The sequence below is a fragment of the Spermophilus citellus genome (assembly GCF_964194105.1).
Source record: "Spermophilus citellus genome assembly, chromosome: 17".
Classification (NCBI taxonomy): domain Eukaryota; kingdom Metazoa; phylum Chordata; class Mammalia; order Rodentia; family Sciuridae; genus Spermophilus; species Spermophilus citellus.
The window spans coordinates 76,967,537-76,991,438 of NC_138199.1; the positions used below are offsets into that span (position 1 = coordinate 76,967,537).

The following is a 23,902-nucleotide window of genomic DNA, read 5'->3' on the forward strand; positions in this document are numbered from 1 at the left end:
GGAAAGGGGAAGCCTTTTAACAGGGTGGGGTAGGGAGGTATGTCAGTGTTATGTGCCACACACTGTGAGGTCCTGCAGGTCCAGACACCGGGGACAGACACAGTGCTGCTGTGTGACCTTCCTCCCTGTGAGAACGGCAGGGGTGAGAGGACCCTGTGGACAGAGACCTTCAAAACTGGTGAGGCTGGGTGGCTCAGTGGTGGAGCACTGGCCTGGCACCGAGGCCCTGGGTTCCAGCCCAGCACCACAAACCACACAGAACCCCCTGATTTGTGGTAGGCCTGTGGGGCCGTGGCCTCCACCTTCCTTGCTACAGTTACAGGCCCACTCTCCCAGAGCGTGAGGTGGCCTGGGGACGTCCTGCCACTCGTGTGCTGAGTGGCTTCTGCAGCCCGACCGCTTCTGCGTAAGTGAACAGGTCACACTAGACAAGCCAGCAGACCCAGGACAGATACCTCTACCTAGGACAGCCAGAGAGGAAAAAGGATGTGGACACAGGACCATGGAAACGCCCTGCCATCCAGAAAGGAGTATGATACAGCACAGCACCAGAGGAAGAGGTCCTGAAGCTGGGTCTCAGGCAGCAGTTGCTCTGTCCCCTCCATGAAGTCACAGGAAGGGGGGTTGTGGGGAAGCAAAAGGTGAATATTAATATAGATGGCAGGATAATACAGAGATGAAGAGAGCCAACAAAGAGAAGGAAACACTTTAAGAAATCAAATAATTCGGTTGCAAAATTTAAATGACTTTAAGATCACTTGTCAGTAGACTAGGTGTTACGGGAAATGAAAAGTAATAAAAAATGAGAAGCAAGAACAATAAAGCAACGAGGATTCATACAGATAATTATTCTTGAAATGTAGAACAAATGGTAATGAAACAGCATTTAAGCATGTCATATTTCAATAAGTGTAAGCTCCCCTATTAAAGTTACCTTCACCAGAATATCCAGCCTGAGGAATTCACACACACGCACCGACCCGGACGAGCCTGGTGGCAGTGGGTGGACTCCTGCAGTATGCCAGGGGAATCCCAGATGCTAGCCCCATGGAGTCACATCAACCTGTGTGGGTGACTTCGTTTGTCCATCCATTAGTACAGTTCACTGTCTTAGTGGGTCAAAAGAGAAGATGTTTTCAATAAAACTAAAAGTGAATTTTAATGAAAACTGTGGCATAAGGATGGTGGAATAAATACTTCCTCCGCCAGAAGTTTCCTCCTGCCAGAGCACTTGCCCTGAGGCCCAGTGCCCTGCAGTGAGGTGTCCACTATGGTAACCAGCACTCCTGTTCTCTGGGCAGGCTCTCCCGGCAGTGCTGGTCCATGAAATGATCAGGTGAGGAAGGGGAAGGCCTGTACACATTCTAAAGAGGCAGGAAGTTTACATGACTGATGTAGGATTCAAATCGCAACTTTGCAAAAAACAAAAATAAAATCCATTTATGTGAGGTGGCTGATGACAAGGTGGACCGTACGTCCAAATCGGCGCCCTGGAAAGGAAGCAACCTCTGTAGAGGGCGAGGGCTAGGGCCTTGGGGAGGACACGCAGGCCTTGTTGGTTTGGGAACGCCCCCCCCCCTTCCTAACTGGGCCTTGGTTATAGGGCCTTAACTTTCTAAATCTTCAGACTCAACAAATCTTGTGTTCTTTGTATATGGCATACTTCACAGATTGAGTTCTAGGCTGCCAAAAGCTTTATGATTGTGACGGATTATACACAGACAGACTCAGAGCCATTTTTGATCATCTGAATGCAAAAAAGGGAGGCGAGAGTACAGCGGTCAGAGTTTCACAGATTGCAGGGTGGCCCTGGGCGCCTTCCCACTCCTGATGTCACTGCAGGTTGATGCACACAGCTGGATTTGTCCTGGTCCTCTAGGTCACGCTCATCTCCGGTCTGTAGCTGGCCTGACTCCAGCTGTTGAGTGAGTGAAGTCATATTTTCATCGTCTGATAAACGCCCTCAAGCCCCCTGCCCACCCTGAACCCAGACCTCGGTAGTACCTCCTCATTAGTTTTAAGACAGCCCAGGCTGCCTGCCCTGCCCTCCCCACCCGAGTGCTGGGTGCATTGTTCCTTGTGCCTGTCTCACTGCAACTGTTCCTTTGTCCAGACTCTGTGTGTGGTGAAGGCTGTGTGCTCGCCGAGCCGCATTGCTGGTGTTCACTCTGACTGGGTGTGCAGCTGCTGTGCACTGATCCTCGCTCAGGGACACGGGCTTCCCCTGGCACGGCTGGACACTAAGCACTGTGTCTTCCTTCTGCTGGTAGGAGCCTGCTGCCATGCCCATTCTTTTCACATGTTCTGTTGAACATGTGCTAGAATTTCTTACCTACTGAAGAATCGAGTCATGAGGTTGTAGTTGAAGGGAATCTTCGCTCTTAGGATACAAAGGCAGAATGGTTGCACTGTCTTCCTCTCTTGTGGCAGTATTGAAGGCGTGCTGCAGACCACCATCCTTCCAGGGCCAACAGAGTCACTCAGCTTTTGCGCTTGCTGACTGACAGTGTGTAAGAAGACTCTATGTGGCCTGGGCTTGCATTTCTCTTGTCTGTGTCGCTGCACATCCATTTGTGTGTTTAGTGGCCATCTGCTTCCTTGTCTTTGGGATGCCTGATCATGTCCTTTGCCACTTTTCTGTTGGCCTTTTGTGCTCTTTGTGTTGATTATAGGGGTTGTGGACACACCTTAGTAAGAGTAGTCCTCTGTTGCTGGTATCCCCCACCGGACACTTCGTTATCTGGGATTTCAATCCAGGTTATGGTAGACGGTGCCCCTGCTCCTTTGCTTTGTGCACCTTGTTTTAAGACCGCAAACAGGCCAACTTGCACATCATCTTTTCTTCACATCTCTTGGCACATGGGACCTGCACCTGAGGTCTCTGTCCTCTGACCTGAGCTTGCTGTCCCAGGCTGTCTTCCCTGGGGTCTTGATGGGAAGCCCCCTGCAGCCTGTGTGCTTGACAACAGTTTATCTTGCTCCCACATTTGAACATCAGTTTGGCTGGACATGAGATTCTGGGTTATAAGTTCTTTTTCTTTAGTAAATTAAAATACTCCTCCATTGCCTTCTTGCATCCTATGTTAGTCTGACTCTTGTTTACCTGAAAAATGATCTTTCTTTCTGAAAGCTTTCCACGTCTTTTCATTCTTTCATACTTTATTTATTTATTTATTTATTTATTTTAAGATAGGCTCTTGCCAAATGCCTGGCCTGAGCTCCTGGGCCCCAGCCATCCTCCTGCCTCAGCCTCCACCTCTGCACCTGTCTTTGGTATTCCCCAGCTTCACTTAATGTTCCTAATTTACAGATGGAATCCCTCACAGAAGGTTGTGAGAATTAAACACAGAACAGCAAATGCTTGTAGTAAGAACTAATAAGAATCAGCTGTTTCCTTCATCATTAATAACCTGGTTTGTGGGTATTTTGAGCCACCTCTACTTTTGCGCAGAGCCTTTTATTGCCCAGCGATACTCCTGTGCAAGGGAAGGAAGGAGTGTGAAAAATGAAAAACAGGTGTTACAATTCTAATGCTGTGAGAAGAGGTGTTATTGGCAGATGTGAGTTTTGTAGATTTCATTGAATTGGCCATGCCACCCTTAGTCAAGTAACCATACTGTCTATAGTTTAAAGTTGTGTGTGTGATGTCTTTGTTTTAATTTCTCATTTACGAGAATTTACAGCCATGCATGCTGACACACGCCTGTAATCCCAGTGACTTGGGAGACTGAGGCAGGAGGATTGTGAATTCAAAGCCAGCTTCAGCAAAATCGAGGTGCTAAGCAACTCAGGGAGAACCTGTCTCTAAGTAAAACACAAAATAGGACTGGGGATATGGCTCAGTGGTCAAGTGACCCTGAGATCAATCCCCGGTACCGCCCCCACCCCCGGCCAAAAAAAAAAGAGAATTTATATTTTCAGTGTTTTTTGATCATGCTATTTTCTCAGTAATCAACATTTTTTTATATACATAATTTTAAAAGGTCTTCATCTGCCAGTTCTGAAATGTTACCACCTATGAATCTACTTGTACAAACTGTTTTTTCCGTTGGTTTCTGATAGCATGCTGTCTGAAACCAGGCATTACAGGCTCTCGGTTGTGCTCTCTTCTCTGAGCTCTGCACCTGCAGGAGGCCAGGTAAACCTGCAGAGGTCTGGTCCCAGGGCTGGACTCAGGCTTTCAGGAGATGAGCTGGTTTTGCAGAGGCTTGCTCGCAGAGCTGCTCCCTTCAGCTGCACCCTTAGTTCAGTGTTCAGCTCTTAACCCTGTACGTGGCTTGTAACTAAGGGTTGATCCCTTCGTGTGTCCATGGAAAGGCCTTCTAACTCGGCAGGACTTGATCTCCCTCCCTTTCTTCTGAGAGGCATCCTGAAATCTTCGCCCACATTTTCAGCTTCCCCGCTGTCTTCTGTAGAATCCTTGGAGTCTTGTCCTGCGTGTGGTTTGGGAGTCAGCCAAGGCCTTGCAGAAAGCTTGTGTTTTGGCTCCTTCCTTTCTACAGTTATTCCCTGTAATTTCCTGGCAGCCTGGACCCCTGACCTCCAGCTCCTTGGCCCAGCCAGCCTGCTGCCCCTGAGCTGAGTGCTGCATGAGTCGCGGTGTCTGCTGGGGTGACTCATCTAGAGAGATCCTCTTTGTAAGGGTCACGGCACTTCCAGTTTCTACCTGTGTTTGTTTGTTCTTTGGCATTTTCAAATGGTTGTTTTTTATATTTTGTCCAGAATTCATTATTGTTATTGGCAAAAGGATTAGTGTGATACAAATGACTCTGTCATTACTGGACTCTAGAAATCCCAATCGATAAGTACATTATGGATGAAAACACTGACGACAAAGTAGCATGGTTTGTGTAGGGCTCAGGCCTGAGATTGCATTTCCTGTGGATCATGTTTATCCACCATGGGATCTTGTGCTCCACAAAGCCACCGTTGGGGCTGTGTGTGCCTACCCTGGCTGTGAGGCTGCAAAGGCACCTGGAAGTGGGCCAAGCAGAACCCTCTGAAAGTCAGCAGAAGGGACTGCGAGTACTGATCGGCTGATGGAGCATCATGGCCATGACTGTGTGCTCACAGGGGGAGTCTGCTCCCTGCCACCGGGAAAGCACAGCTTTCGCGTTGACTTCTTTTGTTCTTTGAATAGTAACCCACTGAATGCTGCAGCCACAACCTCTCTCCAGGCCAAGCAGGCCTTGCTTCTTGAGCAGAGTACATGGCCAGGCATTGTTCCCGTGGTTCCTGGGCAGTCTCATTCAAGAGGGTGGACAGAGGAGGCACCATTTGCCCAGCAAACACTGCATGACTGTGTCTTATTTTTCTGGTTCTGAGTCTTTCTGCTCCTCTTTGTTTCTCTGTCCTCTCGTCCCGCTGCTGTCTGTATACTCCCAGTCCTCTCACCTCTATAAAGGGTAACTTCTAGTTCTACCCTGATTGTGGCCTGGTCCTGTCCTGTCCTTCTCCTGGGCCCACTATCCACAAGTGAGACATGCGAGTGCATTTTGTAAATGTCCCAATAAGCCACTGTAAGTTCAAAGCATGGTCAAGTGGACAAAGGTAATACAGCTGGCCCCCGAGCATCCTCTTAGCCGTGTGGCCAGTGTACTCTGCCGAGTGTTGGTTGTTTCTCCCTCGGAAGAGATCAGAACGCAAAGTGCAGCTTCTGCCCTCAGTTGTTACCCTTGCATTGTTGCCCTCGCGTTGTCACGAAGTCGGGAGATTGCAAGTTGGACTCTCATAAGTCAGGGACCCTCAGTTTTTGAAAGGGGGTTACTTATTCTTAATTTTAAACCTAGATAAATCAAGCATTTTATATTTCTTGTGCTAAAAACATTAAGTTGCCTTTGTTCGACGTTTCCATCGATTCTGTCCTGCTCTGTGCCAGTGCCCTGGCAGGAGGAAAGAAAGATGGTTTCCTGCCTCCTGTCAGCACACACAAATGAGACAAAGCTTTGCTGGTTCTGCACTAGCTCCTGAGGACGGGGTTTGCATGCAGGCAGGAAGTCTTGGCCCTGACACCTAGGATTTTGTGTGATTAAAAAGATGTAATTGGATTTGTGTTTGCTTGTCTTCCCCTGGCTTCCCTTATGTCCCTTGAGGTTATTTGTTCGTTTCTCCAGGACTCTCCCCAGCTCACTTCCTTAAGGGAAAAAACTGGAAGTCTAGTCGACTCCTGCTGTATTTAGTTCCTGCTGCATCTCAGAGCTCCTCTCCAGGGACAGGCTTCATGGACTGCAGACAGTGCCTTCCTGCTGACAGTGCACCGCTTCAGCAGTGAGGCTTTCTTCCATCTAAAAGCCCGGAAGCCTTGGAAAGGAAGGAAGCTGGGCTGGCTTGTTTACCATGGCCGTGCCCACCCGCCTTCAACCCCCTGCTGCTGAAGGCCATGGTGCACATGAGGTTTTCCATTCATGCCTCTCACGCCCTTTCCTTTTTCTACAGGTTTTGCATGCAGAAATGTGTCAGCCTGGTGCCTGGAGTCACACTGGACTTGATAGAAAAGTGAGTAGATTGTGAAGCCCTTGAGGTTGGGTCACTTCCTTTCTCGACTCTTGGTTCCTGGAGCGCTTTCTACCCTGTGGGTGTTACCATCTAGGAGTGCTGGGTTCATTGTCTCTACTCAGCAAAGAGTTGAAGAACAGGACACAAAGATAGCAAGCAACAGACTTCTCTGAAGAGAAGGTCCCCAGAGCTGAGATTCCAGTGGGGGATGTTTTGGCCTGTTTTTTTATGGTCCCTGGAATTTCCTCCTTTCCTGTCTCCTCCTGTCCACGCTCTCCTTGCTATTATTCATTGGTGTCCTCTCTGCATCTGTTCTAATTTTTCTCTTGGACCCACACTTAGGAGTACAAGTACAGAAGTGTCTGTCTAATTGGGTCCCCGCTTGTGTCCAGCTTTTGTCAATTGGGAAGTTGACCTCATTGGAAGACCCTCTCCATGTTCCTCTGTTCTGGCCCCGCCTGACCTCCTTACGCGCCATCTTGCCCTTTCGTGTGGGAACATCCGTTTGTTCTCTGAGATTGTGTGGGTTATGCTCAGTGTAGGAGGTAGCTACACATGAGGCCATATTAGAAGAAAATAATAAAAAGCCGAATTCTTTTGAACTTTAAAAAGAACCTCCAAATTCTAAACCAACACAGAAGACAGGTCACCTCCGCTTTCCCAGAGCAGCCGGCTCAGAGCTCCGCTTTGACCCATTTCCTCAAACTTAAACTTGTTCTTTGATGTTCTGTAACTTTCCCATCCCCTGCCCGTTTTACTGTTTGGAACAGACTGATTTCAGAAGGTTCCAGAAGCTGGCCAGGGTGTCCCACACGAAGCACCATGTTGTGCACACGCCCACAGGCTTCCCAGGTTCCTCGAGCAGTGCATCCATCTCCTGTTTGACCTCTTAGGATCTGAAATAGTATATCCGATGCTAAACTTGACCTGCATTTATTTGCTTTTATGTGCTTGTAACTCCTGGACAGTGTGGAAAAAATGGGGAGTTGAGTGAACCCTTGTGCTCTGGAGTTGATCTGCCGGGAGGGCTGTTTCCAGGGCCCCAGTCATGGAATTGTATGCGGCAGTGGCTGAGGCCTGAGCCTACCACATTAGGTCAGAAAAGCAAGCGTTGGCTGAAGTTCTCCCTGGAATAGCACTGGCCTTGTGTGTGGGAAACAATTCACACAGGAGGCCCTCAGTCACACTGCCTTCCCACAGTGGCATGCTCGCAGCTCCGGTGGCAGGAATGCAGGAACTGCACTTGTGCACACACAGGCAGTCTCTTATGCCCTTAAGCAAAAAATAACCTGGTAGGATGCATTATCCAAATGACACAAACTGCATGCAAATGTGCATGTTATAAAAGGCACAACTAGGTCCATGCGGGGGCTGGTATTGGGTCAGTGGCAGAGTGGATATTTGATGTGCGCGGCCCTGGGCTCAATCCCCAGCACCATAAAATCAAAACAGAAAAAAAAACAAAAAAACACATGTAGTTTACTCTGGGCAGCAAAGTAGAACTTGGAAAAAGGAGAGGGAGGAGCAGCATTGAAGGACTCTAAATAATTTCTGTTCTGACTTGTTTAGTGTTTTTAGAAAAACATAGTATGCAAAATAATCTACAGTTGTGATGTCACCTCACATTTCTGAAGTCCTTCAGATTTCAGAGGCCAAAGGAGAAACATGTTCCTCATACATCTGCTCATTCTCCTGCAGCTGAATGTTCCCATTGGGACTTTGGAAAAGTGGGTATCGAAGTGCACTTGTGAAATTGAAAAACAGTTCTGGGTTCAGAGAGGTTTGCTGTTTTAAAAGCTTGTTGAGACACTTAGAACCCCAGTCTTCACTGTGAGTCACTTTTGAAGCCAGGTTGCTGGGAGCAGGCCTGCACTCTGCTCTCCTGATACCGTTCAGCAGGCGTGTTCGCCATTGAATTGAGTCAGACGAAATGGACACAAGTCAGCATCTATAGCTGGAAATCCCATGTTGCTGCTCTCCCTTGTGGCTCGGCAGAGGTTAAATTGTGAGTGGTTGAATTATGTTTATATTTTTATGCCACGACTGATTCCGTACTTGGGAATTATTCTGCACCAGGAGAAATCCAGATGTATAGCTCCAGAAGCTGCCCAGCTACAACTGCTAGATCAGTTTCTGAGTGGATGCACAAGTCATTTGCAAGATGTCTCCATGTAAAATAAAATGCTATCATTTTATAAACTTTTAGATTTTTTTCCACTTATGTTATGGTCTCATAAGAAGGAAGATTTTCAGTTATTACATGTGATTTTGAATCAGAAAGCCTCGTAGCCCGCACAGCCCACTGCTGTTGGATGGCCCCTTCTCTTGCTGCTGGGAGTTTCCTGTTCAGAGAACATTTCCTAGAATAAGTGTCACATTATTTACACCTGCTTTATTATTATTTTCTGGAGATGTCATCTCAGAATATGTTCATCTTGGTTCTGGTGAACTCCGCAGCTTGCCACCTGCTAGGCCTGCCTTGATGCCAACTCCTCTTCTCCGCTCCGCACCACCAGAGCACACAGACTGATGACGTTGACCTACATGTCAGGTCAGGTGGAGCCACTTGGAAAGCCATTGCGCAATCAGTTAGGAATCCCAACACTTTTTCCACAACCTGCAGCTCCAAGTCTGATTCAGGGTTCACTGTCTCAGGGACTCAAGACCAGGTCCGTCTCCCTCTTGGTGCAGTGCGGCTCCCACAGCAACCAGCATTCTACAAACCCCAGGGGGCCTCTTGCCATCTGGGTCTCCCTCCTCCCCACAGGTGTGGTCCTTGCTCCTGGTCCAAGTCCTCCAGCAGGGCCTGGCTGCGTACTTTGATCTCAGCAGTGCTTTGTGCACATGAGCGATGCTCCTACAGCGTGGAGCTGGCCTCGGCTGTGGGCTGCATGGCCTCCCTACCGTGTGTGGCAGGCACAGCTGAGCTGCCCATGGCCTGGGGCTACACACAGCAGAGACCAGGTCAGACTCGGGCTTTCATGTTGTGATCTTGTGTTTTAATTCACATAGAGGTTTGAATCCTGTGATGGCCCTTTTTCTGTTCCACAGACTGGGCAAGTTACAGAAATGAGTCTTACACTGACTCACCACTCTGGAGGTGCGAGATTAAGGGGCCACATCTGGTGATAACCTTGCTGGTAGACTCCCAAGGCAGAGAGGATCTTGTGTGTGTGTGTATCTGTCTGACTTCTTACACAGCCACCAGGGTTCAGTCACAGCAGCTTGTTGCAGTCAGCTTTTGCATTGCAGTGACGAAAATACCTGAAAAGAACTACTTGGAGGAAGGAAGGTTTATCTGGGGCTCAGCCTTAGTCCATGGCCGGCCCACTCCACTGCTCCGGGCCTGAGGCGAGGGGAGGGGCAGAGGAAAGCTACTCAGCTCACCCGGAGTCAGGAAGCAGGGAGAGGGGTAGGGCCCAGGGCAGATGCTCCCTTGCAGGTGACCCGCCTCCCCCCAGCCACACCCCAGCTGTCCAGTTACCACCAGCCAGTCCATTCAAACTAGGGTGGACCGACTAGACTGCAGCCTCACAGTCCATTCACTTCCCCTCTGAGGACTCATGTGGGGACAGGAGCTTTGGGGGACACTTTACAACCAAACTTTATCAGGGCTCCACCCTTATGACCCTATCAAATTCTAATCACTTCCCAAAGGTCTCAACTTTAAATGCCTTTAAGTTTCCTCCCTCTTAACTAATACCTCACAATAGAGATCAGATTTTTTACACAGGAAGGTTTGGGGGACACACTTAACCCACGTCCGAACTGTGGCAAATGCTGCTGTCAGATGTAAGAGGGTAGGGGAATGGAGCTCAGATAGAAAGGGTGGGCACAGGGGACTCCCAGACATGGTGCCAGGCAGGCTGCTCTCCAGCTGTGCCCTTCAAGGAGGTCCTCTGGACAGCCAGCTGGGCTCCTGCTCGCATGTCTACCCCGCCAGTGGTCCAGGCAGCAGGTCCCACTAGGCAGAGTGCTGGGCCGTTGTGCTCAGGACGGGTATCCTGGCACGTGACAGAATGTACTTGTCACCAATGTGCCACTGGGTGACAGGCCCTGGCACAGTGCCCCAGATCCTTCCCTGAAAGTGGCACCCAGAACACAGGCTCCTCCCAGAGCTGGGAGCATGAGGGCGCTCCGCTGGGCTGCAGCTCTCTAGCAGCCCTGGGCCCAGCCCCCTGGTGTGATTTCAGCTGGCCCAGCCAGCTCCCAGGGCCTCATCTGACAAGTAGAAGGTGTTTGGGGGGAAAAAATGCTTTCGTCTTTTAAGAAAATTTCCTAAAATGAAGTAGTCAGAAAATGGATGCTGGCTTCTCCTCAGGTGGACTGTTACTACAGCTGGTTCAGAGTAGGTCCTCCCAGACTCAGGGTTCACACTGGGAGCATCCAAGACTGTCCCCACTCAGAGCCAGCAGAAGGCTGGCCTTCTCTGGAGACATCTCCCATCCAATGACAGTCGGGGTGGAAGTGACAGGGTAGTCCTCCCTACAGTGAGTCCAGAGACTCATAGTCACCCCAGTCACCTTCCTCACTGCCAGACGGAACCAAGTGGGAACAGAGGCGCAAGAGTGTTTTGTTTTAAATTTATATGTAGTTAATGTTTCAAGAACCCTATTATATTTCAAAACATATAAATTTTTGAATAGTCGAGATTTGAATAAAAACATTTGTGTGATGTTGGTGAAGCTGCCCAGGAGGTTTGCTGGGAAAGGGTTGTGTAATTGGTTGGGTGATGTCGCTGTGACTGCACTTCCTAGCCTACTTTCCAAGAGAGGAGCTTCCGGCTGTGTGTGTCACATCTGCCTTGGAACAGAGAAGGCATCCACCCATCAGCTTGACTCCTAGGGTGGTGGCATGGTGCCACTCTCTCTGTCTGTCCCGCCTGGTGTGGTTTTCATGTGCAGAGCATGGAAGCCTATGTGGGCGTGGGTTAACTGGTAGCCGAGATACTTTCAGTTGCAGGTACAGGAACAAACAGAAATTGACTCTTTTGCTCAGTTCCTTGGTCTCATTCCTTATTCTTTAGCTGTTTGTTATTCTGAACAAAATCCCAAGCTCTACCAATTTGGAAGGATCCCCCCAAAACCACACAGCATCCGAAGAGCCCCTGGGACCCTAGTGTGGTATCCATGTGGGCTGAGGTGTGGTGCACAGGCGTGGGGTGCATGCTTGTTGGGACGCTGGGTGTTGTGCAGAGCGTGAGTGAGGTGCTAGCTGGGCTCCACTTGCATTCCTGATTTCTGCCAACTTTTTAAGGACTCTGAATGCTTAGTTTTGCATATGGTTTTATTCCTTCATTCAGCTCCCTGTGCGGATCGCTTTAAGAACAGCTTCATCACACCAGTACAGGGTACCCAGCCATGGTCTTGGCTACTTGGCCTCCTCTCGTCTTCACAGCACGCAAGTGTCCAGCTGCAGGCACACTGTAACCTTCTCCTTTGGTCACTGGAAAAGAGGAAGAGCTCCCTGCTTCAGACTCCTGCTGGTGGCCAAGGCCAAGACCTTGGCTGGATGACCTGCACTGGTGCAAGGCCCTGGGTTGGTTCAGTGCCAAGGGACAGCGCCAAGGCTTCCCAGGAAGGCCCCTTCCCATGTGGTCATCTGCTGCACGCCCTACAGGGCAGCAAAACGCCAACACATGGCCGAGGCTCCAGTTCCAAAATGCTCTGGCCTCAAGTCCTTGGCGCACTATGGGTGGACAGTGAGAAGGATGTCTTTGGGAGCACAGGGCAAGGTCATGTGGACAGAGGACATGTGCCTGTGGCCCTGGCCATGTGAGGGGAACTGCCGAGGCACTTGCAGCCAGACTTGGGCCCAGGGCTCTCCTGCACCCCGACTCAGAAGAGCCCCCTGCTTCAGACCCTGCAGGTGGCTCTGTAGTAGCTGTGGTCTGTTCCAATGGCTGCTTCCCTAAAGCTGTTCCAGGTGAAGGTTCCCCAGGATCCCAGATGCAAGCCCTTTCTAGCCTTTGTCACTGTTCTCAGACATGCACGGTGTTTTGTTAAGAGCCCCAGCACCAGATGAGAGCCAAGATGTGACAGGTGTGTGTGTCTGTGTGTCTGTGTGATTGTCTGGCAGTCTTTGAAGCTGGGAAGCGGCTGTCTCTGGTGGAAATGAATCAGGGCCAGCCTTCCTTGAGCCGCCCCCCCCTTTTCTCATTATCTGTGCTCACCTAGCTGCCTGATGAATAAGCCTGTTCTGCTACACTGCTTATTTATATTCCGTGTCCTTTGAGAGAGTGGCAGTGAGATCCATGCTTAGAAATTAGGGAACATTCTTCAGCCCTCAGATGGCAATGAAGGGCTTACACAGTGCCGGAAACATGGGGTCCTGGAAAACTCTGGGGACCGAGGGTGCTGAGCCCATTCCATAAAGCCCTTAGTTAGTATTCTGATCACAGAAGCCCCAAAGCATACAAAAATCATTCACGATCAGCATCGATTGTATAAACACGCATTATCAGGAGCCGACAGTCCAGCCTCTAGAGTAGAACAGCTGCTGCTCATAGGCCACAGGGCTGCTGGGCTCCAAGCCCCCGCCCAGGTGGGGCTCTGTTCTGGCTTTGAAACCATAAGCGGATTTGTACCTTGGTAGGAGCACCTTCTGTGCCAGGCTTTAGCTGTGTCCCCTCTTCTCATCCTCACGAGGCCCTTCAAGGGTGCTGCTCTTGTCATCTGCCTCTTAAAACTGGGGAGACTGAGGTGTACAGCAGGTGAGTGGCCTGAGCAGTCACAATGAAGACCACCTACAGGTGGGTGGTGGAGCCACACCGTTCTCTGCTTGGGGTATACACCTCGGACAGGACTGAGTGACTCCATCCCATCTCAGCCCTGGGTGAAGGGTGGATGTAGCACCTCCTAACCAGGGGTCTGTGGTAGGGCTTGGGATGTTCACAGGGAGAAAGGTTACATTGGGCTCGGGACACATCAGGAAGGTTCTCACAAGGGAAGGCATGACTAGTCTCAAGGGGCAGATTCCATGTGGATGTGGTAAAAGAGAGGCCGTCTAGGTGTGGGCAGAATACCTGGCAGGAGGAGGAAAGCCTCCCTTCTGTTGGATGCATGGCCACCAGGAGAACCCAGAGGACCTGACTCTGGGAGGTGGAGAACCAGAATTGGGCAGTGGTCTGCCTGCGCATGGAGTCTGGTGTCTCTGCTATCTGACCGTATCCCTTGGGAAAGCCAGGCTTGGCAAGGCTGAGGGGTGACACAGGTGCACCAGAGTCTCTCTGGGTCCTAGGAAGGGAAGTTGGAGACCCACAGCCCTTTAAGAATACAGAACCTCTCCTGGCCCACAGGCCTTATGGAGCACATGATGCTGGCTGGGTTTGGCCTTGAGAGCCCTCTGGGTCTGGGTTGAATTAGCATCTGGCAACATTCACGCAGCACAAGGACTTTGAGCCCCAGTTCCATTTACTCGACTCCTGACTTCTGTGCAATTCTTCTCATCTTATGTCCTGTATACTTTTGTGCCCATGAATGTTATTTCTACTCCCCAGAGTTAATGTTGGGTTACCTCCCACATTCTCATCTGTTGTTCATTCCTTCCTGTAACTCAGCTTCCATCTGAGGGTACTGGTTTGTTTGTTTGTTTGTTTTAACCCATACTGTAGATCTGCTGGTGAAACACTGTTTTTATTTGTTTCAAAATGCCACAGTTTCCCCTTCAGTTGTTTTTATGTTTTTAAATCAACATTAAAGGACATTTGATAAAATAACCCCTTTACATATGGCTTGAAATGCTGTGGCAGATTGTGTACCATGGAACCTCTGCTGCTGTCACAACAGGTCCCTTGCGTCTCTGGGCCACACCCCGCAATCCCTCTCCTGATCCCATGCCCAGGCCTTTCTCTAGTATGTTAAGGTTGGCTCTTCGAGCCCTGCACAAATAGAAAGCTGTAGGCCGCTCTTTGTGCTGCCTGTGCCCTGGGGAGCCCTTGCAGCGCCCCCGTGGTAGTGTGGCTCTTCATCCTCCTCACAAGTCGCGCTGCAGCCCCTGCAGTTCACTGTGGCTGGGCATTTTGGTTGTCTGGGTTTTACCAACAGCTGCTACAAATATGACACACTGCGGCCTCATGTATCCACTTCCTCTGGGTTAGCACCTTAGTGTGCAACCCTGGGTCATGGAGCAAGGTTGGTTTTATGATTAGAGATCCCACATTTTTCCCAAAGTGTGGTACCATCCTCCCAGGTGCACGTGCCCCTGGGCTGCGTGCGTGTGAACTCCTGGCCTGCTGTCTCTGTGGTGAGTCGCAGCTGCAGGCGTCCTGTGATTTGCATTTGGTAAGCAGGCTTTCCCTTGCTACTGGCCATTAGTTTATATTCTTTAATAAAACGCATGCTCGAACCTCTGCGCTCAGATGTTCCATGGATCTGTCTCTTGCTTCCAACAGTGTTTGGACAGAACACACCTGGGGACTCCCTTTTCTTCCAGTTTCCAACTTACTTTCAGTCTGATCTCCATTTGCAATCACCAGGACCATCTTCTCACCCATCTCCTGCTTCCAGGACCATCCAACTCCGATTTTTGTGGTTAGCTCTTAACTGGCAACCAACCATGACCTCCCAGCTTCGTCAGAATCGTTCCACTGAGGTGGAGGCTGCCATCACCTGCCTGGTCAATCTGCATCTGCCTGCCTCCTACACCTGCCTCTCTCTGGGCTATTTCAACCATGACCATGTGGCTCTGGAGGACCTGAGACACTTCTTCCACGAGTTGGCCAAGGAAAAGCGTGAAGCCTCTGAGCGTCTCCTGAAGATGCAAAACTAGCGCAGTGGCTGCGACCTGTTCCAGAGCATGCTGAAACCTTCTCAGATGAGCGGTGCAACACCCTGCACACCATGGAAGCTGCCTTGGCCCTGGAGAAGAACCTGACTGAACCAAGCCATTTAGGATCTTCATGCCTTGGATTTTACTAGCACAGACCCACATTTCTGTGACTTTCTGGAGAACCACTTCCTTGATGAGGAGGTGAAGCTTAACAAGAAGATGGGAGACCACTTGACTAACCTTCACTGTCTGGCAAGCCCCCAGGCTGGCCTGGGCGAGTATCTCTTTGAAAGACTCACCCTGAAGCACAACTAGAGGCCCTGGAATACAGTGGCCTTTGGTGGGGCTCCTTTGCATCTCCTGGCATCAGGACTTTGGCCTGAGCCTTTCCCTCCAACCCTTAGGCAGCTTTTTAACCACCGTGAGCCCCACCCGAACCTGGACCCAATGGAAATAAAGCTTTTTCTAGGGGGAAATGTCTGCTCAAGTCTCTTGCCAGTTTTAAAGTTGTGCTGTCTTTGAGTGTCCTTGTGTTTTCGACATGATCTTACATCTGGGGATCGCTGAGCATTTTTGCCCAGCCTATGCCTTGTGCTTCCTCAAAGCAGTCATTTGAAGAACGGGAGCTTTTCATTTTGATGAAGTCTGACTTAGCAGTTTTTTTTCTTTTACAATTTGTACTTTCTGTGTCCCACCTAAGAAATCTTTGCCTGCTCCACCCAGAGCCGTAGAGATTTCTCCTGTATGTTTGTGTAACTTTTAGAGTTTATTTTACATTGAAGTTTGTGATCATCCAAGTTATTCTGTGTGCAGTATGCAGTAAGTCAGAGGACATCTTTTTCCATGTGGATATTGAACTGTCCCAGCACCACGTGTGGAAGAGGCAGCTGGGTACCACAGGTGGAGGCCATTTGATGCTGTAGTTCCCTGGACCCGTTCTCTGCTGATGGGTTTTGTGTCCTCAGGCAGTGCTGCACTCTCTTGGTCACAGTAGCTGTGCTGTAGACTGTCCCCTGTGAAGTGGCTTTGACTCTTCTAGCCTCTCACATTTTCCGTCAGCCAGGACCAGCTTATTGATCGTAGGTAAACCTCTTGCTGAGGTTCTGACTGGGGTCCTGCAGAATCTGTGGATCAGCTTGGGGCAAGTATTGTCTCAAGGGTACTCACCTTGTTTTCCATGAGCATAATACAGATATTTAAAGATTTCACATCTGTCTCAGCAGTGTTCTCTAGTCTTGTTGTTGTCTTCTTTTTCTTTCTTCCTTCCTCTTTTCTTTTCTGTTTCTCCTTCCTTTCTTTTTTTCTTTTTGTCGTTGTGTCAACTCAGCCACTGCTGTGGGGCATCTCCTGCTGTGGTAATTGTGAAGTGGGCTGCTGAGAGCCATAGCCAAGTAGGAATGACGCATGGCAATTTCCTTGTCAGCCTACCCCATGTTGCTTAGAGGGGAGGACTCTCCATTGTGGAAATGGGCTTGCCTTGGACCCAGGTCATTTGCGGTGACATTGCATGAATGTTTGAGAAAGGTGACCCTGCTCAAGGACCAGGGCGGATCCAGGTTTAGGGCCATGGGGGTTTAAGGTGTATCCTGCTGGGAATAGGGCGTATCCTGCTGCCTCCAGGCGCCCGCTCCTTGAGTTCTCTCGGGATTCAGGGAGTATTTGGGATGCAGAGCCCGGTGGAGCAGTGGATTCTCCCAGAACGTGCGTGTAGAGTGCCGGTGTGAGTTCGGGAATAAAGAATTGCTGTTGGAATCTACAAGTTTTTGTGGTGGCTCGGTTATTTTGTGCCCAGCCAGACTGCGGCAGTGGGGTGTTCATTTGGATGGAGGGGTTGTTCAAGTGGGTTCTGAGGCACTGCCTGCCACAGCCATGCCGTCACTCTCCCAAGGCTGCTTTGCTGATTCTGACTGGGGTGTGGTCAGCAGGGGGGAACAGGGAGCCCAGGAGAGTGACTTACCACGGATGTCACCCATGTCACATGTTCCTTCTGGGATAAGCCTTCCTCTTGCCATGTTGTCTGTTGCATTTGGTGCTTGGAGTTTGAGGTGCTGCAGGCACCTGTGGGACCTGGAGGCATGGCACGTGTGCACCCTGTTGATCCCCTTGCTCTGTCTGCACATGCCCTTTCCCCGGCCCTTCTTTGGGTTAGTACTGAGTGCTATGGTTGATCTTGCTAACCACTGTGCTTCACACACCCATCCCACTTACCTAATCCAGTAAAGTGTCCTTGCTGACGTTCCGCAGATGAAGGAACCATGCTTGAAAAACGTGGAGTTGTGCAAATACTGGGTGCAAGTCCCAGAATCAAACCCAGGGCTCCAGTCTGGCCTTCATTTCAGCCTTGGTGTGTTCCGTCCTGCCCTGCCTGATTCCAGAGTCCCCAGTCTAACTGACATTATCCACTGTGCTTCCATAAGGGGTGAGTGTGATCCTCTTCCCTGATCACCACGTGCTGACTTAGGTGTCCTGGTGCTTTGTGGTTACAACTGTACGCATCTTGCAAACGATTAACTTAATTTTCAGGTTTTGTTGCTGTTTAAGAACAGTATATAGAAATGTGATTGATTTTTGCATACTGATTTCATTTCCTCTAAACTTGCTGAACTCACATATTGGTTCTGATAGCTGTTTTGTAGGTTCCTTGATCGTGTATGGGTATAATTATGTCATCTGCAAATACTCAGTTTTCCTTCTTTCCTTCCAACTTTTATGTCTTTAATTTATTTTTCTTTATTTGTGGTGCCACCAGATGCCTCTGGTGCCTTGTTAAATACAAGCAATAAAACTGGTGCTAAGCTCTGATCTCAAGGATCACTTGAGGGGACTGTGTTGTGCTGTGTCCTTAAGTGGAACATGGGCTGTGGTGTTTTTTTTCACGGGTGTCAGATTGAGGACGCTCCCACCTGCTGGCTTTGCAGGAGTGTTCATCCTGAGCCGATGTGGAGAAGTTCGTGCTTCCCTGCAGCTGAGACAGTGGTGTGCTATTCTCCTTCCTTCTCTTGATGTGCCACATTATGTCTTTGATATTGAAATGTTATATCTCGGATCCCTACGGCTCACCCCACGGGGTCCTGATGTGTTACTCTTTGATACATTGCTGAGTTCCACTTACTGACATTTCTAAGACTTGACCTGTGCCTTCTCTGCCTCTGGGGACAGCCACGCCCTCCAAGCTCTGACCTCAGCTGGGCCGGGCCTGTACTAGTGCATCTCTTCCCTACGAATCATCCCCCTAGAGGGAGTGTGCTCCCTACTACTGATGCCATGCTTGTCATCCCCCTTAGTAGATCTTCCTTGTCAACTTAAAGTGTTTTATATTAAAATTTTCCAAGTTAATTTACTGGTGTACATTTGGTCTCGTGACCAGATCTACACTAGTGCATGTTCCTTTGAAATTTACTTGTACTTCTTTCTTTCACTGTTTTGAGGTTTTGTCTTTCTTTGGGTCTTTGGCACTGCTGTCTGGCTGGGCCTACACGGGCATCCTTTGCAGTCGCCCTGCTGTGTGTCTGTGGCACCCTGTGTGTTGCAGACTGGATTATGTGCCTGGGCTTCGCATGCTGAAGCCCTGATGCCCTGCGTGCTGGGCTTCAGAGGCGGGCCCTTTGGAGATGGCTCAGTGAGGTCTTAAGAGTGGGATCTTCATGGTGGGACTAGTGTCCTAGAAGAGGAAGATCCAGGCTGGAGTTGTAGTTCAGTGGTGGAATGCTTGCCATGCACATGTGAGGAGCTTAGAGTTGATCCTCAGCACTACATAAAAAAATAAATAAAGATGTTGTGTCCATCTTCAACTAAAAAATATTAAAAGAAGAAGAAGAGGATGATTGGCCCGAGGGTGTGTGAGATGCTGGCAGAAACCGTTGTTCTCTGTCCTGGGCTGTCTCTCTGTGTGCACAGAGGGGAGGGAGGCCGACTGCACAGCCCTGCAGCACCGGCAGCCTTTCTTGTTGTTCTGCGGGCAAGAACACGGAGTCACCGGTCCACAGTGGTCAGCTGTCACTGAAACGCAAGGGACCCTGGAACCACACGCCCCAGGCCTTGCCTGTTGCTCAGGGGCTACACTTGAGTGTCTGTGGGAGCAGCCTTGGAAACCACAGCCAGGCCCCTGTGTGTTGAACAAATGTGACTCCACGCCCTCTGGGCCTCTCCCCAGGCCTCCCTTGCCCTGCTCCGCACTCTGCTCAGGCACATTCTGCAGCCCAGTGGACCCAGAAACTCCTCTGGCTTTAAAATCACAGAACATTCTGACTGATATCAAGTGTTACAATTCGTAAACCACGGGTTTTGTTTACACTTGGATGTGACTCTGACATCTGTGAGTGACTAGCATATTAGCACTATATGTAAGTTCAGGTGATAGCCAGGGTGGTGGCACTTGCCTGTAATCATAGCAACTCAGGAGGCTGAGGCAGGAAGTTCGCAAGTTCAAGGCCAGCCTCAGCAACTTGGTGAGACCCTGTCTCAAAATTCAAATAAGGCTAGGGTTGTTGCTTAGTGGCATAGCACTTGCCTGTCACATACGAGGCCCTGTGTTTGGCCCCTAGCTCTGGGAAAAAAAGGTTCAGGTGACATTAAAGATGGTTGGATTGTATGCATTTTAAGTAAGGAGATTCTGAAACGAATATCATAGGTGTGTGTCTGCATTTGGCTGAGGAGAATATTAGCTTAAAACAGATTGTCATACATCTCACAAATTTGTTGTCTGGTGCATTAGTTCCAGCCTTCAAGTTTTCTTTCCCCGTGGAGTGGCATTTTTGCGTCAATTGAGAAAATACATGTGTGTGTTTTGTACGTGTGGTTCAAGGCAGCATGCACTGATGGAGAGCCTGTGTACTTGGACCGTTCTGCACACATGCGGTAGCGGGTTCCCACAACAGCTCTGTGAGCCCGTCATTCCCCTCAGTTCAGTCCCGCAGGTTGAGTCACTGCCTGGGACAGAGAGCTTTTTGCCTACTGGAGAGCTGACCATGTGCTGACCTACATTTCTAAGAATTGCTTTTAAAAGACATTGTTGCTAGGCTTACCTCCACATGCTCCTTGTTGGGCAGCATTTCACTCGTGTGAAGGGACTGAACCGCCCGTTGTCCTGCACCGTTGCTTCCTCAAGTCACTTCCATCCAGCAAAGAGAAGGTGCACCCTACTGCAAGTGAACTCGGTCCAGGCCACCGATGTGGAAAGCAGCCCCCTTCTGGAATGTCCTTCCTTGCTGAAGTACTTGCTCTAGCCTCCCTCTTATTTAAAAAAAAAGAAAAAGTTTTATTTTTCTTCATTTTACAAGGGCTGTGTTTTTAGCAGATGCATTATTAGATGTAGACACGCAGAAAGGATTAAAAATCATGAATGATATCTGCCCTGCCAAGGCGATTTTTGTTAATACTCTGTTGCATACCTTTCCAGACTGTTCTAAGTATAACCGTAGGTGTTTTTAACAAAAATGCACCACTTCTTTGTAAAGTGAATTATTTCAGTGCATTTCAAGTTATTCAATTTTTACACAGAAATACCTAGAGGGATGATCACCAAGATGCATCTAGCATCTCTCAGATGATGGAACCTGTGCTGTTTCTCTCATCTTCTTAGTTTCTTTTTATTTCCACTTGGGCATTTTGCTAGCAACCATAGTTTTTCACTGAGCCTTGTGTTGACACCTGGCCTGTGGTCCTTCGGTGGGATTCCAGCACTGGGCCATCAGATGCACATGGACGCCCTCCTGCAGGTACTTCTGTGCTGAGCTGGGGAATGGCATAGCCCTTGCCCTCACAGAGCCCCCAGCCTCAGTGAAGATGTGGCCTGGACAGGTGTCATCAAGACAGAGCTGCTACCCCACTCTGGGAACAGCAGAGGAGGGAGAGCAGCCTCATGGGCCTGGGCGGGATAGGAGGAGATACCAGGCGAATCTGTCCTGCTGAGGAGGAAGTCAGCACAGGCACGTTTGGTTGGTGCTGGAAAGTTCTGCACCAGGAGGAAGAGGCGATGAGGAGAGGCAGGAGGTAATATGAAGAGAGTGAATGTGGGGCCTGCTGCTCTTCCATTGTCACCTATGGTAGCCAGCGCTCCAGGAACTGCTGCTGGACTGTAGGGTGCAGGGTTATCAAGCAGTAGCACCTGTACACGGCCAGGAGGGATGCTGGCCCCTGCAGACCTGGGGTGGCTGCCCAGAGAAGAGCCCGACCTTGCCACGAGCTGAGAGAGACCCTGAGCCCGCGCAACTGGAGGGCCACACTCCACCCTACTTCCCACGAAGGGCCTGGGCGGCCTCCTGAGCCTCCACCCTGCCATGGAGTTAGTTGAGATCATCTTCGTGGGGCGATGGAGAGAGAACCATCAGCATGAGTGGGAGCAGCTGTTTTTTAAGTAGAAGTAACGTGACTCAGATTTGTGGGCTGTTTAGATTATGCAGTGTGCTTTAGCACTCTGCCAAAAACTACAGGGAGATTGATACATATCGAGGAAAGAAAGTCGTTGCCCCTGGGAATGTATTACCATGTTACACAGAAAGTGGGCCTGTCGGAGCAGTGCTGAGAGAGAAGGGGATGTGAGCAGGGGCTTAGTGGGGGCTTCCTGGCCAGGTCTGCACGTCTCTGAGGCTCCCCAGGGCCTTGGGCTCAGCTCTGCGACTGGAGGCTGCCCCATGGAGCCTCAGAGCATGGGTGTGTGTCAGAGTGAAGGCTGGGGGAGCCCAAGGCGGGCAGCTGGAACACATTTCGCAAGTTCTCACATCCCGTCAGCTGGTTATCGAGAGTTCAGACGCCACACGGGCAGTTTCTGTTCTAGTCTGTTGGACAGAAGCCTTCACCCATCAGGCCTGACCATGGGGACACTCGGCCTACACTCCTTCAGCCGGGGAGTTGTGCTGCCTTTTGTCCTGAGTGAGACTTCAAGTAGAGGCAGCAAAAAATGATTACAACCCCCTGCAGCCATGGATAGAGGACCCTTCGAGCCATTAACAGAGCTCGAAGGTCCCCAAGGTAGGGAGCTTCTCAGGCTGGCTGGCGGGTTCCTGCAGGAAGGCTGAGCTGTTTGGTTGAGGACTGAGAACACACCACTGAGTGGGTCTCCAACATTCTGAGCCTCTGAGAAGAGACTGTGGAGCAGGGACTTACAGCAACAAGGTGACGGTGCTGGTGCCAGCGTTGAGCTTGGTGTTAATCCTGTTAGATTCAAGCTGTGAAGGAACACGAGCACAGGAGCACCTCTCCACATGTCCTGGGAGGGGTCACCTGGCTGCCCAGCAACAGGTCCGAGGTGGGCCCACAGTGCTGGGTGTACAGCATGTCCCAGGTCACAAGGCCAGCGGGTGGGAGAGTTCAAAAGGCCGGTAGGGTGGGCCTTGGAATCAGGCCGAGGGGCAGCGCAGGTGTGAGGACAGCTGCCCGAGCTCAGTGGTGGCTGAGTCCGAGTCAGGAGCAGGGCAGAGAGGAACCACCTAGCCTTGGAGGAGGCGGAGCAGTTGAGAACAAGCTCACAAGGAGCTGCAGGCTCACGAAGGCCAGGGGGCCCTCTGCGCCTGCCCCTGCCGAGCCCCACATCCCACAGCGTGGCCTTCCCCGGTCTGCAGTCATGCTGGGGAGACTGGCTGTGCTGGGTCGTCCTCCACTTGTGTCTAGCACTAAGGGCACCCTCGTGGAGCCCATGTGGGATTGAGCAGGTGGGTGGCACCTGGCACACATCAGTCCTGGCAGAGGCATATGTAACTGCTGATGCCCAGAAGGCCCAGAGCCTCGGGGAGGTCAGACAGCTGACCCAGGGTCCCAGACTCAAGCCCATGTCTTTCGGTGTCAAAGTTGGGTTGGCCCTGGGCTCAGTCTCTGAGTTCAGGTCGGCTTGTGGAGCCCCGTGGAGTCCAGGCCACAGCCCGTAAGCATGTGTCCTGCCTGCAGCCATGGTTCTCCAGGTCCTTGGCGCTCCATCGTAACTGAGGGAGGCTGTTGCAGTGGACAGAAAAAGGTCACCAGCATCTAGGGGAAGAAATGACATCACAGGGGGAGAGCTGGAAGCAAGAGGTGGCCATGAGGGGGATGGGAAGGCAGGCGGGGCCTGAAGCAAGACCTGGGAGCCCTGCCGGTGTCTGCATGCATGGACAATGTGCGGTGGCCATGCGATGGGCAGGGGTGGTGAAGTCCCGCTTGGGGTGCAGCAGGAGCTGTCAGGGCCTGTTGAGAGTCCAGAGGAAAGCTCCACAGTGAGACTAGGAACCCAAGGGGACACGGAGGTGATGACCAGGAGAAGTCAAAGGGAGATAGAAAGCTGGGTAGCCAGGCATTGAACAGATGTCATTCAGTCTCCTAGCCGGTGGCTAATGACGGAGCAGGACCCAACTCATGGAGAAGGGACTGCGCAAGGCCAAGAGTGGGAAGCAAACTTGTGGCCATCAGGAAGTGTTAGGGAGAACAAAGGGGCTTAAGAGGAAAAATGCCAAGTGGGCATTTCAGAGCTGGCCTCGTGCCCTTGGTCATCATGCCCATGGGAGTGTGGGCGCTGAAGCGTGTCAGTATGCAGCAGAGCCGGGTGGCAGCGCCAGCCCTGGTGTCGAAGTTGAGGCAGGTGGATCCTGGGCAGAGGCTGGAAGCTGCCCGGGGGAAGGTGAAGACGGGCCCTTGTGCGGCGCGGTGGTGCCGGGGGAGGCTTCCTGGCTGG

General features: G+C 50.6%; 1 protein-coding gene and 1 pseudogene across 6 annotated transcripts in view; both read left to right on the plus strand.

Annotated features, from left to right (window-relative positions):
• RPTOR (regulatory associated protein of MTOR complex 1) overlaps window positions 1–23,902 on the plus strand; it is a 332,026-nt gene that overhangs the window by 198,912 nt on the left and 109,212 nt on the right. For all 5 annotated transcript variants that reach the window (XM_081272392.1, XM_081272393.1, XM_081272395.1 and 2 more), the window contains one exon: window positions 6,436–6,495. In XM_081272392.1, coding sequence (XP_081128518.1) covers window positions 6,436–6,495 — 60 coding nt within the window. The remainder of the gene's footprint in view (window positions 1–6,435; window positions 6,496–23,902) is intronic.
• LOC308636421 (ferritin light chain-like) lies at window positions 14,900–15,645 on the plus strand (annotated as a pseudogene). The gene has a single exon. The product of its transcript is annotated as a ferritin light chain-like (transcript).